Raw genomic sequence first — 16,876 nt, 5'->3', positions numbered from 1 at the left:
TTCTAATCCTGACTCTGCCTCTTCAGTAAAATAGGGGATCATGCATGTCATCTCTTACCTTTAAGCCTTCTGAATTTTACGTAAAATAGGGGATCATGCATGTCATCTCTTGCCTTCTGAATTTTACGAAGAAGAGAAGATGCTGTATGATTAAACACACAGTGCTTCGTACATAGAAGACAGGCGAGAAATGCAGTGTATCGTAAGCTTTCCCTCAGAAACAAGTATCTACAGAAGATAGGAAGTTACTCCTTCTTTTTTGAGGCTACCATAACGCTAGATTCTAGAATCTGCCGCCAAAGCCAGTCTCACTGCAGATTTTAGCTATATCCCAATTATAAACTTAGTGAGTCAGAGGGGGAGAAGTGCTAGGAAGAAAGAAATACAAAACCAGATAAAGGTGATTAATAGGGCATGAGAGCTCTCTGCTATAGGGTGTCATAGAAGGCCTCTCTAGTACCGTGATACTTACAGAAAAAGGAGAGAGAGACCACGAGAGCAATTATCGAGGGAAGAAAGTCGCTGGAGGTTTTCAGCAGAGGAATGGCCCAATTTGACCTACCTTTTAAGTGTCACCATGGCCCTGAGCTGCAGGGACGCTGGGGAGTGGTGGAATAAACTGTAGAGGCAGCCGGATTTGCTGAGAGAGAGGATCCCAGGCTTGCTAAATGGTGACCTTGACGAGCAGTTTTGGTAGAGCTGAGTTAAAAAGAGAATGGGAGATGGCTTTTACTGTAAAAAGGAAGGGGAAAGAAGTATGAGGTTTTGATTCATTTTTTTTAAGAGAGCATGTTTACATTGCTGTTGGGAATGATTCATTAACATATTAGAGGAGAAAACACATGATCTCAGTGGATAATCTGTTGAAAATAACTTGAAACAAACATTCATTCTTCATTAAAAACTTGAGTAAAACTACGAGTAATAACAGGTTGGGAAAGCAAAGCCCTCTTGCAAATGATATACTTAATGGCAAAGTATTAGAAGCACTGCCTTCAAAGTCAAGACAGTGGCAGCCGTCAGTACTGTACTGAAAGAGGGGCCACTGACTGTTTGCCAAGGAAGCAGGGACCAGAGCTGTGCTCTGACAGGAGCTTCCTGCAGGTGCTGTGGACTCTTAAAATGCGGGATGGATTTCTAAAAATGCTTATTTATAAAACCTTATTAACAATGATCACTGTAATTTCTTGAAGAAATTGGTAATATGGGGGCTTCCCTGGTGGCGCAGTGGTTGAGAGTCCGCCTGCCGATGCAGGGGACACGGGTTCGTGCCCCGGTCTGGGAAGATCCCACGTGCCGCGGAGCGGCTGGGCCCGTGAGCCATGGCCGCTGAGCCTGCGCGCCCGGAGCCTGTGCTCCGCAACGGGAGAGGCCGCAGCAGTGAGAGGCCCGCGTACCGCAAAAAAAAAAAAAAAAAAAAAGAATATGCTCATTGCAAAAGAAATTCAGGATGCTAAAGTGGACTTGCCTTGTCATTCTACCCTGCAGAGGTAATAACGCCTATTAATATTTTGATGAATATTCTCTATATTTAGTCCTATGCATCTGTATTTTTTAATACAAAATCAGAGTCTCTGTGTTAGCTTCAGAGTATCAGTTTGGAAGTGAAAATAAAATTGGAACCTAACACATTTCTTTTTAACATGGCCATATGGTATAGCAGAAATGAGCACTGGACACTGCAGCTGGAAAACCAAATTCTGATCCCAGCTCTCCTTGTGCTGGCTCTCTGATGCTGGGAGAAATTACTTCCTGGAGGAGAAAACCAGGCTTTATTATGAGATTCATTTATATGAAAACATTACAAACTATAACACATGCACATTAATTACCATGAGTGTTGGCCGAAAGCTGTCACATAAAATTAATAAATTGGGCCATCGAAGCCATGTTTTATGGGAAAAACTGAGAATTTTTTTGTATTTGACCACCTCATTGATGTTTTTCACTTACGTTGGTTACGTAGTAAGACTACATAGAATGCTAATTTCAAACCTTGGTTCTCTGCTTTTTGACCAGTGGGGGTATTTTAAACCTTGATAAAATCCTCGTCGAGGAAGTTTTTAGGTCCAGGCCCTTATTTCTCACAATTGCGGAAACAAAAGGTTCAGAAACCTAAAACAAGTCAGGGACGCCAAAGGAGGCTTCCTGACGCTACCAAGCTGCAAACTGGTCACCGATGGGCAGCAACTGTCATCGGCCCCCTGACCCCCATACGTTTTTTAAGAAAAAAATACATATGGTTGCCATCTAAAAATTGAAAGACAATTCAAAAATCACCTATTATCTAGCTTCTCTGGAAAAATGGACAGATCAGGTTAACTCTGAGCTCACGTTTCCAGTCCAGCCGAATGGCTAGCACATCTCCTCCAGCAGGCCCGGTTCACCCGGCCTGCCCTGTTTGTTACCTTACAGTATCTGCCTGGCTCCACTGCCATTTGAGTTTGTTGTCCTGGACCCAGCCCCCTACCGTACACCTGGGGTTGATGATCATTTATCATCCGTTAATCACCTAGGAGAATCCATCCAAAGAATTAAAGTCTTAACTTTCTGGTTTTAGTCATGAAGGGCACACATATCACAATATGGAAATAAGATTATCATCAAATGATAGTTCTATTTGCTAAGTGATAATAGCGCTAAAACACTTTCACTGTGTTTAGTCCCTTTTCAGTACTGATCAGAGTTGGCAACCTGTCACTTTTAGCAACCCTAGTCTCGTAATACACTATTCAAGTACAAAATGAAGTCACTGGGATGAACGATTTTGTCATTATTCTCTAAAACCATAACATCTGTGCATCAAATTTATCCAGTGAAATAAGTATGTATAAGCTTTGTCAAATTTTGGTAATCTATTTCCTAAATGAGAAAAAACAGATCAATTTTTCATTTACTAGCAGTCTTTTAGGAGTGGAAATACTGTCTACAAGCATTTTTGTTATTAAGTGTCTGCACCTAACTTTTACCTAACCCAGTGGCTGCAAGGATAACCTACCTCATTTGTTCACGGAGCACACACAGCTGCAGTGCACGTAACGTTTTGTGACTGGACACAGGTAGTCTTCAGTAACCTGACCAGGCATTAATAGTAATTGATGGATGGAAGGTTTACTGACCATTAGCAAATCAATTGTGTAATTAATTCTAAATTAATCCCTGGTGCTGTCTGAAACCTGTCTTTGAAGAAGATTAATAGCTGATACTTGACATCTGTCCCCCTGATTACAGGGTAAAAAAGGGAGAGGGGCTGTGATAATCCTTCATCCTTCTAATTCTACACAAATTTGTAGTCGTTAGTAACTAACGTCACATCTCCACAACGTCTATGGGGGAAGTGAAGTTACATGCCTGTCTGGAAAACATGAAAGGCTCTAATGATCACTGGTTTTGGTTTCAAAACCATTTTGTATTATTCTTCTGTCTCGGAAGACCTACAAAGGGTATCAAGAACGTGGGTCAATTTGGTCCAGGCCATTATAATAACCTTGAAGTGCACGGTACCTCTCATCATTTGGAAATCTGTAGTGGCATAATTTTCCCTGTGCAGACTGGATGTAAGAAATAAAAGGTACAACTTGCCAATGAATGATCAGCCTCCTGCCCGGCAACTACATATCATAAGTCCTGACACTGCCTTGGGGAAGGGACCACTTAGTCAAGAGTACCAGTAGGTGGCGTCCTGACAACGGTACTAACCCTCTCTTTCAGAAGTTATGAGAGCCCTGCTTTTCCAGAGTGTCTGTGTAGTTAGTGGATTATCAACACTGGTATAACTCTACACTTGGTTTTGGAGGACTCAACTTTTCTTGAAGTGCTCTGGCACAGAGGCTTTTCTTTCATCTACACCTCAGGAACTTGGGGCCAAGATGAAGTCCACTGTTTGCTACTCCCTGGATCTCTCTCCTGGCCATTATGTTTCCACCCTCATTCAAAACACCTTTTCTTTGAAGCTGCTCACCACCCAGCAATACCACCAACCCACTGTGCTCACTGCCCTCACAACTGTAAGTTACCAGGTCTCGTCCACTCCAGACCTGAGCAGCTGGCTCCGTCTTCCCCTCACCCCTCCCGACTCTGAAATGGACAACGTGTGCAGCAACAGCCTAGTTCCCTGGCCTTAACTCCAGTGCTCTTTTCCTCCGTGCCACTTCCATCCACTGCCACGGGCTCACCCAGGTCCCAGGGATCACAAGCACCTCTGAACAGCTCTGCTTTTGAAATTGAAACCTGGAGTGCCCCTCGGACTCTATTATCCTATTCCTATCCTGATCTATTCCTGAAAGTGCTGTGCCACCATCAAAACTCTGGATCGGCCTTGTACGTAGTCCTTCTTCATTACTGGCTATATCAAATTGAACATGGACTTTGCTCTGTAACTCTGAACAAATCACTTAACTGGTCTGATCACAGACAAGTTGCCTGGAAGGAGGATCGTAAGACGTAACAAGAGGGAAACTGCAAATACCACTTCACTAGGGGGCCAGCGTGGACTTACACGGCAGCTTCCAGTTCTTCGTTGAAAACCCAGACGAGGCCATCACTTAGCCACACTCATACTTCTTAATTCTTTGGCAATCTCCCTGCCCAGGTTCTTCTAACTTTTCATCTCAATACCGATTCCAGTTATCCTGGAGAAAGCCGAAGAAAAAAAATACCTACGTGGGTTGATGGGTTGATAATTAAGACAGTCAACTGTCTGAACTTCTCACTCAACCAACTCAACTTCATCCTTCTCTGTCTTCCCTGATCTGATTTTCCACTCTTCAGTACCGCTTCTCCATCTGTCTTTACTACAATACTCTCTTCTCCAGGGTTTCGTCTTGGGCTGCCTTCCCTCTCTGGGCCATGGAGCATGGGCTTCGTTTGTGAAATCCTGGAAACGGAACATAAAATGTGGGGTGCCTGTGCCTGTCAGAAGAACCTATGATTTCTTCCATGTGATTCTAAGCATCTATTGGAAGGGGGGGGGGAAAGACTTTAGAACCACTGATCTGACAGACCTGAATTCAAAGCCTGGCAATACCCCTACTCATTGTGGGGCCTTAGGCAAGACACCTACCTTTTTGGAAGTTCCTCATCAGTACGATGAGGATCAAAGTACCAACTCTATTCGGGGCTGTGTGAGAGAGAAGGTAGATAAAGTGCTTGCTACCATATCTGGCACATGAGGCCTTCAACTTGATGAGTATTATTTTAACTAATAATAAGCCAGACAGCTACCTATTTTTCCTAGGTGAACTCATCCACTCCCAGTGAAAGACAACCCTCCAATTCTGTTTAGGCTCAGACCTCTCTCATAAGCTCCAGACTACACAAATAGCCACTGGGTACTACACTTGAATTTCCCATGGGCAACTCACATTCATTAGAGTATGTTTTCCCTTCTCTATTGCCATACCACGTATTTCATGTTAAGGCTCCTCAACCAGTTTGGCCAAGCTAGAAATCTCTATAAAGTTCTGTTAGACTCACTCTTCCCTTGAATGTTCAGTACAATGAGACCTCAAGTCCTACTGGTTCTACCTTTAAGAGATCTCTGGAATCTGTCCCCACTTTATCCACATGGTCACTGCCTTAGTTTGGAAACTTAACAGCTCTCACCTGGATCACTGCAACAGCTTTATGAATGACTTTTGTCCCAAGGTTCTCACCTGTCCATTCTGTCTTCCACATTTATTGGAGGGCCCTACGTGATGGGGATTTTAAGAAATTATTAAATTATAAGTGTTCGATTATTCCCCTCCCCCCGAAAACTTTCTCTTTGGCTGATGGTCTCACCCTCCCCTGGAAGAGATCCTCTGCCAGTGCCACCTTTGTTCCATGAGCTCCGATTATGGAAAGTGAAGATAACAGGTGCAAGAATCACAGCCTTACCAGGCGAAAGACTCGTTTCAGTCCCACTAGCAACAGGAGCAAGCGTTTCTTATGAGGAAGGGAGGACTGGGAGAGCAGAAAGTGGAGTAAGAAGGGGGAGGACCCTAGGCTTGATGTAGGGGAGAGCCCTGTGATGAGGACTTGGGGGTTGGGGTTGGGGGCTGAAGACAGAGTTTGAGGCCAGGGTGAAAACGTGAGAAAGAGGGACAGAGATTTAGGTGCTTCTTTGATTTGCCAGAGTCACCACTAAAGATGTGAACGACTATTATTTCTGCATGTGCTGGGACGGGACCATGAAAACCTCTGGGCTCTGACAGTTACATCTGGTTAAACTGCATGTTCCTGAGGATGAAGGCCCCATGACATTTAAGGTCCTTGACCATCTGGTGCCAACTTCTCCCACCCTGTCCGCCCCTCCCTTCCAGCAAGCTTCACCCAGTTTGCCCTCCAGTCTGCACTTCTTCACACCTGTGTCAGCCCAGCGTGCTCCCCCTGCCTAGAATGGTCTCACCCTGCCTTTCTGCTGGTCACTTCCCACAGGCCAGCATCCAAAACTGCCAACCCCCATTCCATGAACTGGGATAGCCTCCTGCTGTCCAGGGCCAGGTTATCTGCAAGAGAGCTGAAGCAAAAAGCGTAAAGAGATTGAGTGATTGAACCTTTTCCTTGAGTGAAGATTAAGGAGGACATCCAAAGTGAAAGGAGTTATCCACAGGGCACTTACTCAAGAATGAGTTTGAGCCGTCGGCTGATCTAAGGACTGAACGGAAGTCCACGGGGCAGGGCAGCGGGGACTGAAGCCAGCCTCACTCCTTCCTGTAATGTATATGCACCTTTACTCCAGTACACAAATCCACTACTTCCTTCATTGTTTTAAGCAACAAAAATAATTTGTAATTTATAAGAGCGATTTGCAAATGGTAAAACCGGCCGAACTTCTAGAGGTGAAAGATTATGCTGTGCCTAATATCAAAATGTACTGCCAGTGAGGGAGGTCTGTAAAAGGAAGGAAGAAACCAGACCAGCTCTGGTTTAAAAACTTACCACTCTCCTCAGCGTTCTGTAATAACTTAAATGGGAAAGGAATCTGAAAAACAACAGACACTTGTGTAACTGAATCACTATGCTGTACACCTGAAACTAACACATTGTTAATTACACTCTAATACAAAATAAAAGTTTTAAAAAAACTTACCTCTAATGAAAACTGACCACATGCCATCAAACAGTACAAACAGAATGTATTTCTCAATCTATCAACTTCCCTTTGTTGACAAACCTACACGGCAAGAATACAGTAGTGTTCACTGTTTACCCGGTTATTAATTTACCCAAGGCAAACCTTTGTGCCCAAGAACAGAAACATCCTAAGCCCTTAGAACCTTTTAGGTGGTCTGGAAGGGAAGCTGAGCTTCATGAGGGTGTCTGATGCTACAAATGAAGAAAAGTCAGACTAGATTGAAAAGGGTTTAGTATCACAACGAGGCAGAAACATGTAAAATATTTCATGCAGCCAACCTTGTTTATTGAGAAATCCTGGTTTTATTGCCCGTTAACATGTTTGCTCCACAAACTAATTTCTCATAAAGCAAAGCACAACTTTTTCTTATAAATAGTATAAATTATTTTATTTACAGAACTTGTTACAAAACAAATAGACTATTATATTTCTTCTCTTTTAAATATCCAAAGTAATTTTCTATCCCTTGACATTTGTTCATGTTCTATACAGCAGCCAACACAAAGTCCAGCTGAGATGCTCTTGATTATGTGTACAAATGATCAACCTATTCACACATTTTAACACAGGAGATTGCTTTTATAACCAAGCTCAAAAACAGAAAACAAACAAAAAAACACAGCAAAATGCTTTCAAGGCCCTACATTCACACTGACAGTATGTAGTGCTCATTTAAATGATCTGAAAATGTGAAAGGTTTTGCACAAAATGTAAAAATGATTATTTTCTGCTAAACAATGAAACTTTTAACAATCATTTTCCAAAGCCCAACTTTTTCCCCCCGCAGGACAGAATGGGAGATATTAAGAAATTCCTTGGCAACAGAACTCTCGCAGGAAGACAGCTGCCTTTATAAGTTACATTTTTCAAATTATACATTTTTTTCAGTGTTCTCAGAGGTACTTTGTATATTTTTGGAATACAAAATATTTTAAATATTCTATTTTAAACTCTGCATTTCATGAGTGAATAACAAAACAGACACATTGTGTAAGTTGCTGGCTGACAAGAAGATTTGTAACCCTTGGTGCCACCAGGCAATCCATCACCAGTTGAATTCCTGTGAACCAAAAGGTCTTAATTTTAAAATACCTTATAAAATTACCAGCATTTGGTGGTTTTCGACTCCTCCCCTAAAATTTTAGTAACAATATTTTGGTGGAAAAAGCAAACTCCAAAAGTTCAACTGAACATTCAAGTCTTTTTAAAGTATCTGTCTAAGCTTAAAACTAGGTTCAGGCACTTTCAGTTTTTTTTTTGTTTGTTTGTTTGTTTTCCCCATTAGTTTTAATCACATCACATACTAACGCACATGTGCTCAGGGCGCGTGCACGCGCGCGCACACACACACACACACTCACACATAAAACACTAACAAAAGAAAAGCAGTGTGTCACTTATTACGTGTAGTCTATTGGGAAATCAGGCAACTAGGGAGAAGCAATGCCCACTTCATCTGTATGAATCCACTCCCAAGACACTGAAAGGGACAAAAGACTTTCACAGAACAGAGGCATCCCTTAAACCGTAAAGGAGGCAGGTTCTAGAACTATTGGCTTGGCAGTGAACCACTTCAAATTATAAAAAGGTATTTACTTTTATTAATTAATAAATAAATACTAGATGATCTCAATTGTACCAAAACAGGATATCCGAAAAAAAGACCTGTGCAAAAATACATATTTAAATATGTACAATTCATTTTTAACAAAATATGTCTTCTCAAATAGGGATACTTCCATATTTATAATAGAACAAGAAATTCCAAAATAAAGATACAAAAGTAGGTTTTGTATAATTCTTTGTTCATCATTGCAGCACTTTTTTTTTTTTTTTTTTTGTAGGTTAAGAAAACTGCAGGAGTTGTCATGAAATTCTATTGGAAAGAATATAAAAATTATCTTGGTTTTAAATTGATACCAAAGTCTGTCTAGAAACAACCCAACCACTGCAAATTTGGTTTTTGCAAGTTAATTTAATTCAAAAAAATACTTGTACTCCCGTGTTTTAAATGGTCTTAATTGTTCACCATAATAAAAAGTAGTTGTAGGAGAAAATACAATATTTGAACAACAGTCTAAAATTTAATAGCACTGTTTAGGTCTGTTTGTGGCAGGCGGAATCCAAAATGGCTAATTTCCTAATCCCGATGCTCTGTGTACTACCGGGAGACAATAATGAAATTTCAATTAAAACCTCAGTCTAAGAAATCAAATGATCAAGACTCGCTAATCTAAATATCTACATTATTCTGCATCAACCTGCTAGCGTGGATCCTATTCACATCTTTCGGAACAACATGATCTGTCTATAAATTCCATCACTAAAAGCAACTTTATTTATAACCATCAAGTCCCCTTGGCTCTGAAAATAAATTCTACCCATACCCCATTGCACTTGTCACCAAGGAATCAACTAAGTACGTTCTGATTCCCTCTTACCTCCTTCTCTCCATCTCCTGGGATGAACAACCAGACTGACCTCTCCTAACGACACCAAACTGGCCCATCCGTGCTTTCTTCTTATACAAGCTCTCTTACAGTATCATTTTTAAAACATTTACTGACTGATTGCATAATAGGTGAACAAGATACTGTTCTCCCCTTCCTTTAAAAAGAAAATCAATATTTTACATCAATTTATAGCTAAAGTATCTGAATAAAGTTTTTGTTACCTTACATAATAAGAATAGTTCTGTAGCAATTCACATTATTAGGCTGGTAACCAAGTATTTATTCATTCTACCTGTTGTTGACTTAAAATTCCCTGAAACTGAAGTTTGTAACCCAAGAATTGTAAGGAAAACGGATGCACTGACTGGCTCTGTCCCAGCCCTGCCCAGGGCCATGATCAGAACCTTGGGAACTTTACCCTGTGTTCGGCAACTTCGTGTGCTCTTCTAAGCAGAAGTGCCCGGTTCTCCTTTCAGGAGCTCTGGCGGTGGAATCATCTGTTAAAGAGCTCCAGCTCATCCCCTCAAATTCAAGGACACCTTCTCAATCAGTGCTGTCTGAGCCTATCAAGCTCTTTCTTTTGGGGTGGGGTACTGGAAACACTATCCCGGAGGGTCTCTGAAACTCTCCATGAGATGGCAGGCGTAAATCCCCAGAAAGGAGGTGTGACTAGCAGACACTACACATGCCTCCCGCCATCTCCGCATGGGCAGGTGTGCACAGTCACCAGCGCCCCTCCCTGGGTGCCTGCTCCCCATGCCAACGGCATCCACATAAACATGTGTAGAGGCAGGAAGGGGTGTGTAGACCCACACAGTATGGGGAGTGCTCCAAGCGGAAATTGACACTTAGTCCCAGGACAGTATCCAAAGAAGAGGTTGCGGGCAATGCACCGAGTGCCTTGGAAACATTTAAAGTATATCAGTGACTTTGTGAACGACAGAGTCTGCTGCATCCCAACTATTTCACGTTACAAAGGCAATTTTTAAAAACAGGAGACTGGGCACGACAACCAACCTAACTGTATACTGTTTAACATGAAAACAAAGGTTAAAAAAAAATTCAATCTCTTTGGAAATCTTGGAAAATTTTCCCCCATAGTGATTTCTGTCTACCTCCCCACCCACCAGAATTTGGCTTTCCATTATCAAAATTGTTTGCATTTGCATTTTCTTTAAAAAAAAAAAAAAATCACACAATTGCTTCTGTACCATGAAAAGTAAGCCTCTAAACTGGTGTATACTTGCTCTCTGGCCATCAATGGCTTTAAACCAGTTTGTACATTAGAAACTGCTGACGGCTTCTGATCCCAAATTACTTGCAAAAGGCTGGGCAAAAACACAGGCTCTTTTGTCATGGTGCCTCTCACTGACGTCCATATACCATTCCCGGCACCTGCTATAAAAACCTAGCTGCAGACCCCCTTTCTCCAGAGGGCTGCTTGGGGTGCAGCTCTGCTCGCCCCTGGGAGGTGTCTCCAGTTAAGGTGCCTGACTGCTGGAGAGGGACCTACAGACGACAGGGTGAGGAAAGAACTAGGCGGGGAGAGGAGGGAGGGAGAAAAGTCTACAGTCACGCTCTTGCCAAGACACTCTCGCCAGCCAACCTCCTCCAAGAGTGGCTCCGTGAAATACTGCAGGTTCAACGAGACAGGAACTTCTCACAGATTGTAGCAAGTAGTCCAGACCACTCTAACACTGATAAAAGCAATTCGGTGGCTGGACTTGATCCAGTGTCCTTTACGAGTACTCACTGCTACAGACAAAGCTTCAGGGACATCCTCGTTAAAACAACAGCCCGGCAGATTTCTACCCTCGAGGCCCACAGGAGGTTGGGAAAACAGACTCAAAGGCATCGTGGAGTCCAGAGTGCTGAGTGGAGGTGTAACTTGTCGTCAAAAGTGTCCAGATTATTCCTCCCCGTGCTATTTTCAGCTGTCAGGGACGTGCCTTTGGCTTTCAAAAAAGAGGGGGTGGGGAGACAACGAAAGGTAAGTAAGCAGCTGTACACGGCCCCGCCCTGATTTCTAAACAAGGTATTCCCGAGGCCACTGCGTCTCCAACCGACTGGGCAATGCCAGGAGCAGGCAGCTCTAGAATTTGGCTTTAGCTTTCAAAAGCCTTCTGTGCCCTGGGGCACAATCCTTCTAAAAGACTGGCTTTTAGAAAACTGTCCAGAAGAGAAGCAGCCTGGGTTTCTAGCTCAGAGAAAAGGCTCACATGTTTGCCTTTTGGTTCTATTTACTGATGCTGTTTCCTTGAAGGTATTCCAGGTTGTCAACTGAGACGTGAACAAGGTCAAATGGGCCACCACACAGGTGTGAAAACTCACACCCAAGGCCGTGCTGAGGCGGGGAGAGGGGACTCTGGCCTTCACAGTCCCACAGTGAGCTATTTGTAGGTCCTTGGTGGCAGAGCCCAAGAATCAACTCGGGGGCTGGGCTCACACCCAGCCCCATCTCCTAGGCTCCCCAGCAGGTCCCACTGATTCCGTTGTTGAGGGGACTCCAACCGGTTCAGTTATCTCTGCTTTAGAATCAGCTCCGTGGAGAACAGCGAGCTCAGGTCCCTACTGGTCTAAGAAGCAGCCTTCTTTACAGCATTTGCAGTCATGGGTCCCTTTCATAGTCTGAAGAAAGCTACAGGATCCCTCTTGCAGATAAATGATCACAGACGTAAAAATACGCAAGGTTCATCCATCCTCTGCTCTGTAGCCATGGGCCCCCCTAGAATTTGTGCAGCATAACAGAAAGTATGCCACTGCAGAGGCAATCTTTCTCAAATACAAACTTAACACGAAACTGCTTTTGAGGAAAAGAACCCAAACTTAGGCTGTCTGTCCTAGTGGGACACAGTCCCCCACCCCCACCCCCCCCAGACGGTGGAAATCAGAGGTGGCAAACTGGCAGCTCATGAGCCAAACTTCGCTGGCAAACGTGTGGGCTTCACCAGCTCAAAACAAAAGGAAAAACTACAGAGCTTTAGAAAATGGTCAAATTTCTCACGCAAGTCCAGATCAGCAGTTTCTCTTTGCAACTGGTAACAAGCGTCTGGGAGCAGCTGCTCTGTGTAGACGAGACTCCCACTCCCCCAATCCCCACAGACACTGTCACTCCCGGCCGCACCCGCCCTGCCTCTTCCTCGCCTTCTGACACTGGCGGGCAGTAAGGTCCGCAGCGGCGTCTACGTGAAGACGGCGTGCTCAGTGACACTGGCGTGGGCATCCCGAGGCACTGGGACATCCCTCCTGGGATTCATGTGCATCAGGAAACTACACCCAGAAGGGAGTTATTAAGGGATGGATTCTTACAGTGTGTGCACTGCGTTTTTATGCTTATCGTTAAACTAGAAGGAATAACTACAAATCAAGAAGGTTTCACTTGTCCAGGAACCCCTGTTCAAAGAGACCCAAACAACACACGAATAAGCCCATATGTATTTGTGGCTCAGAGAGAACTGAAGCAGCTGCTACCTAAATTTGTGCCTAATTATTTTCCCCATACCTTTGGCACTGAGTATTAATTCACACAGATATTGGAGGGAAACTTCTATCACGTGAACTTCTTGGTATTTTCTGGAAAAGTTCTAGCCTGGCATTTAAGTTCAGTTTTGAAGATGAGGAAGGGAAAAAACCAAAACAAAACAAAAAAGAGGCTCACATTTTAAAGTAGGGCTCTGGGGGTGACACCGCTGAAATTCCTGCTTGTAAGCAAGGACAGGAGGTATCCTGCTGAATGAAATAACAAGATGAGAGAGGACCTGGACAGGCGAGAAAGGAAGCTGGAGGAAGCGGCCACAGAAGGGAAGGCCAGGAGGAAACAGCAGCAGGGGGAAGAGTGGGGAAAAGACAAGGTAGCGCCCGAGAAAGCCATGGTCAGCAATGAATCCGAAGGCCAGAGAGCCCTTCTCTACAAGTGGGTCACGTTCAGATTTTTTTCAATCTGTTAAGTTAAACAAGATTTTAATCTTCTGCTCTGCCCACAGTAAATGCTGTTTTCCTGCCTCCCCGGAAAACAGGGAGGAGGAAAAACAGGGAGAGAATTAACAAGGAAATTAAAATTCTGAAATTCTTTGATGGGAAAAATATTAAACAGTCTCTTTCAAATTTAAATCATCCCTTTCTAAATCAGTTTGATTTTAGCCCAGCTTTCTTCAGAAAAACACACTGAAGGACTGCTCTCCGGGAAACACGGCCCGCCGGCCTCGGGGAGGGGTCTGCCGTCACGCACGAGACGGTGTCCGCAGCACTTGCTGCCGAAACGCACTTGTCGTGGCCTCCTCACCCAGGAGCGTCCTCCGAGTCATCAGAGTCAGGCAGAGAGAAGCCTGTTTGACCTCCGTCCGGCCATCAACTCATCCTTTTCTTAAAAGACCCCATGAAGCCGGGCATTGGCTTTTAGGCAAACCCACCAACCCGACCACACAGATCTCCGAGCTGACGAAAGATCTCAAGGGAGGGGCCACGGGCCTCCCCACGGGGCTCCCAGGCCCTGTCCTACCTGATGCAGGAGGGAGCTGTTTGCCAGTCCTGGCGGCCCCGGGCTGGGGCCCGCGTGCTTCACGTGGACGTTGTTCAGGGCCGGCAGTTTGGCCACCTTGGTGGGCCTGCCGCTGCTGCTGTTGATGCCGCTCGAGCCGGGCGAGCACTTTCTTTTCTTGCCTAGGAGCTTGTCCAGAGGAGTGTGCGGGTGGGAGCAGGCGCCGTGAGAGCTGACGGGCAGCTCGCCGGCCTGGTGCACGAAGGGGCCGAGGGAGAGTGTGGAGTCGCCGCTGTTCACCATCACGCTCATCCTCTTGATGGACTCGCCGGGGCTCCCGCCGGGGGCGCCCCGCCCGGGCTGCTCGTGCCGGCCGCTCACTGAGTTCGCTTTGCCGGCCACGCAGTTGAGGCCGATGCTGTGGGGAGAGGCTACCGCCGTGGGGTGGGGAGGCCCAGGGTGAGCCACACAGTTTTTCCTAAAAGACTCCATGGAATGAGAAGAGGGGGAGGGGGAGGGGACTACCAGCGGGGAAGTGTTTTTGCGTTTCTTTCCTGAGCCGCCGCTGCCGGCACTGCTACTCGCGTGGTGACAGTTAGTGCTGTTACCAGAAGGCTCCTTGGGCCTTAAAGACTTGCTAGATTTCAACTTCTGAGGTTTCCTGGCCATGGGGGAGGAGGGCACGCAGGACAGGCCGGAGGGCGTGCAGGGGGAGGGCGAGGAGGAGGACACCTGTCTGGACTGCATGCTCCACGCGGGATCCACGGCCCCGGAGGCGGCGGGCTGTGCGTTCAGTGTGGTTCCATGAGCTGGTACCGACTTGCTACTGGGGGAGATGCAGGAGGACGAGAGCGGGGCAGGGGAGGGAGATACGGTGGCTGCCGCCAGGCAGCTGACCCCACAGTGTGATGTCGGCACAGAGTTTGTCCGGTGAGGAACACGCGTGGAGACGGGCAATGCGGTACTGGGCACTGGCGGGATCTTCCTGCGAAACAAAAGAGGGCCTGAGCAACGTCCACCACTGCCCTTCGTGGAAACTTTCAGAAGGACGCCCCCTTCACCTCTGGCACTGAACACACCCCTTGGTCACAGGGATCGCGCTGAGATGCTGGGCCACACAGAGGGTCACTTTTCCCCTTCAAATTCTTAATGGCTTCCTGCGCTCTGAGAACAACGGCCTGTAAGGCCGTGCACCTCACCGGTGCTGCAGCCGCAGGCACGTACCCCGCACCCTCCCATCCGGCACCCCGAACTCCGTGATCCTGGCTACTGATCTTCCTTCAGTTCCGAGAACGGGCCGTGAAGCGAGACCCTGGGTATCTTCTGCCTACAGCACTCTCACCCCAACTTCCGCTCACACTTCCGTTTCAGCCCCCATCATCACTTTCTTAGGAAAGCTGCCCTGACCGTCCTGACTCGCTTCGTTCCCGCACTGCCCCTGTTCCCAGACTCTGGAAGACTCTGGCAGTTTTAACGTGTGACCGATGATCACTGTCTAGCATCTCCGCAGACGGAGCGATCCACGATTTACCACTGTCCATCCAGCACGGTGCCTGGCACACAGAAGGCGCTCAAACGCTGAGACAACTCATGAAAGAACGAGGAAAAAGGAAGGGCACAGCTAGTTAATAACAACTGCTAGGTCCCAGCTACTGGCCTGAGCGCCTGTACGTGCCTGTACAAGGGAACAAAGCCCCCAAATCTCAGGGGGACTTCTGGTCATGGTGCGCTAACAGTGGATTCTGTCTATAATATTTGGGTAAAGTATGTATTCAAACAGTCAAACCAGGAAGAACCCCCCCACCCCGCCGCCCTCACCCCGGCTTTTATTTTAGCTCCGATTTTTAAAAATGTGACGGCGCCAAAATCTCAGAAACCCCTGTGGCATAATGAACACTGAGATGGCAAAACAGCAAACGGCCTGACTGGAAGCCAAGTGCCAAGACTGCGCGGCTCCCGGCCTCCACGGGCAGCTCTGGCTGATCCGGGCGCCGTACCAGCGGGGGCTGGGTTCCTCATCCTTCAAGTGAGAGCGCTGGCCTAGACTGCTGCCCAAGGGCTTCCACATGCGTTTTGAGAAGGACTATAGTTATTAATAAACAGAATCAACAACTGCAAGTGTGCGCCCCAGTCTTAAAACTCCCACTCAAAAGTGTGGCTCTGGCCCTAAGTCAGTGCTTCCCAACTGTGTCTGCACATCAGAATCACCTGTGGAGTTCAGGCCACACCCAGACGGGCCACACCAGAATCTCGGGGTGGGGTCCAGGCGTTAGTAAGTTCCAAATCTCTCCAGGAGACTCCAGCCAAGGTTCAGAAGCCGGCCTCTACCCCCATGCTACTCACGAAGGATAAGCACTGACATTACCTGAGAGGCTTACTAGAGATGCTGAGTCCCTGGGCCTCACCCCAGACCTCCTTCATCGTGGTGTGTATCTCAACAAGATCCCCAGGGCAACGGCACCTGTGAGAAGCTCTGCTCGAAACGCAGCACAGGGGCTCCGGCTCCCTGGGCGCAGTGGCTTCTCATAGCCACCAGGTGGCTTAGGAAGACGGGCCTAAGGGCCAGGCTGCTACAACCAAATCCTGTGAAAAGGAAAGGCTTCCACAGGGGCAGGGATGTGGACCTCTCTGGATGATATGGCCGGTTTCTCTTAAAAAAGCTCTTTTAAGTCAGTTCTTACCTTCTGCACAAAGAAGAGACAAAAAAAGAAGAGGCAGTCATACTGACCTGTGTTTGCACACATGAACTCAGAGACACAAGCAACCGATAAAACTGCTTCTGTCTGTGAGGAGTGGGTAGAAAACAGAGGAGTATGGGGGCCAGGGGAA

General features: G+C 46.2%; 1 protein-coding gene across 1 annotated transcript in view; it reads right to left on the bottom strand.

Moving 5' to 3' along the window:
* Window positions 1-590: 590 nt before the first annotated feature.
* Window positions 591-16,876, bottom strand: part of ATXN7 (ataxin 7) — a 133,521-nt gene continuing 117,235 nt past the window's right edge. Inside the window, 5 exon segments of the mRNA XM_089919518.1 lie at window positions 591-699; window positions 2,409-11,525; window positions 13,229-13,250; window positions 13,252-13,296; window positions 14,069-15,032. Coding sequence (XP_089775644.1) covers window positions 11,416-11,525; window positions 13,229-13,250; window positions 13,252-13,296; window positions 14,069-15,032 — 1,141 coding nt within the window. The 3' untranslated portion in view covers window positions 591-699; window positions 2,409-11,415.

Source organism: Delphinapterus leucas, chromosome 10 (assembly GCF_059928025.1).
Source record: "Delphinapterus leucas isolate spDelLeu-1000000601 "Yukka" chromosome 10, BTC_Dleu_Yukka2, whole genome shotgun sequence".
In the NCBI taxonomy this organism is placed as follows: Eukaryota; Metazoa; Chordata; class Mammalia; order Artiodactyla; family Monodontidae; genus Delphinapterus; species Delphinapterus leucas.
This window is presented reverse-complemented; position numbering and strand designations above follow the sequence as displayed.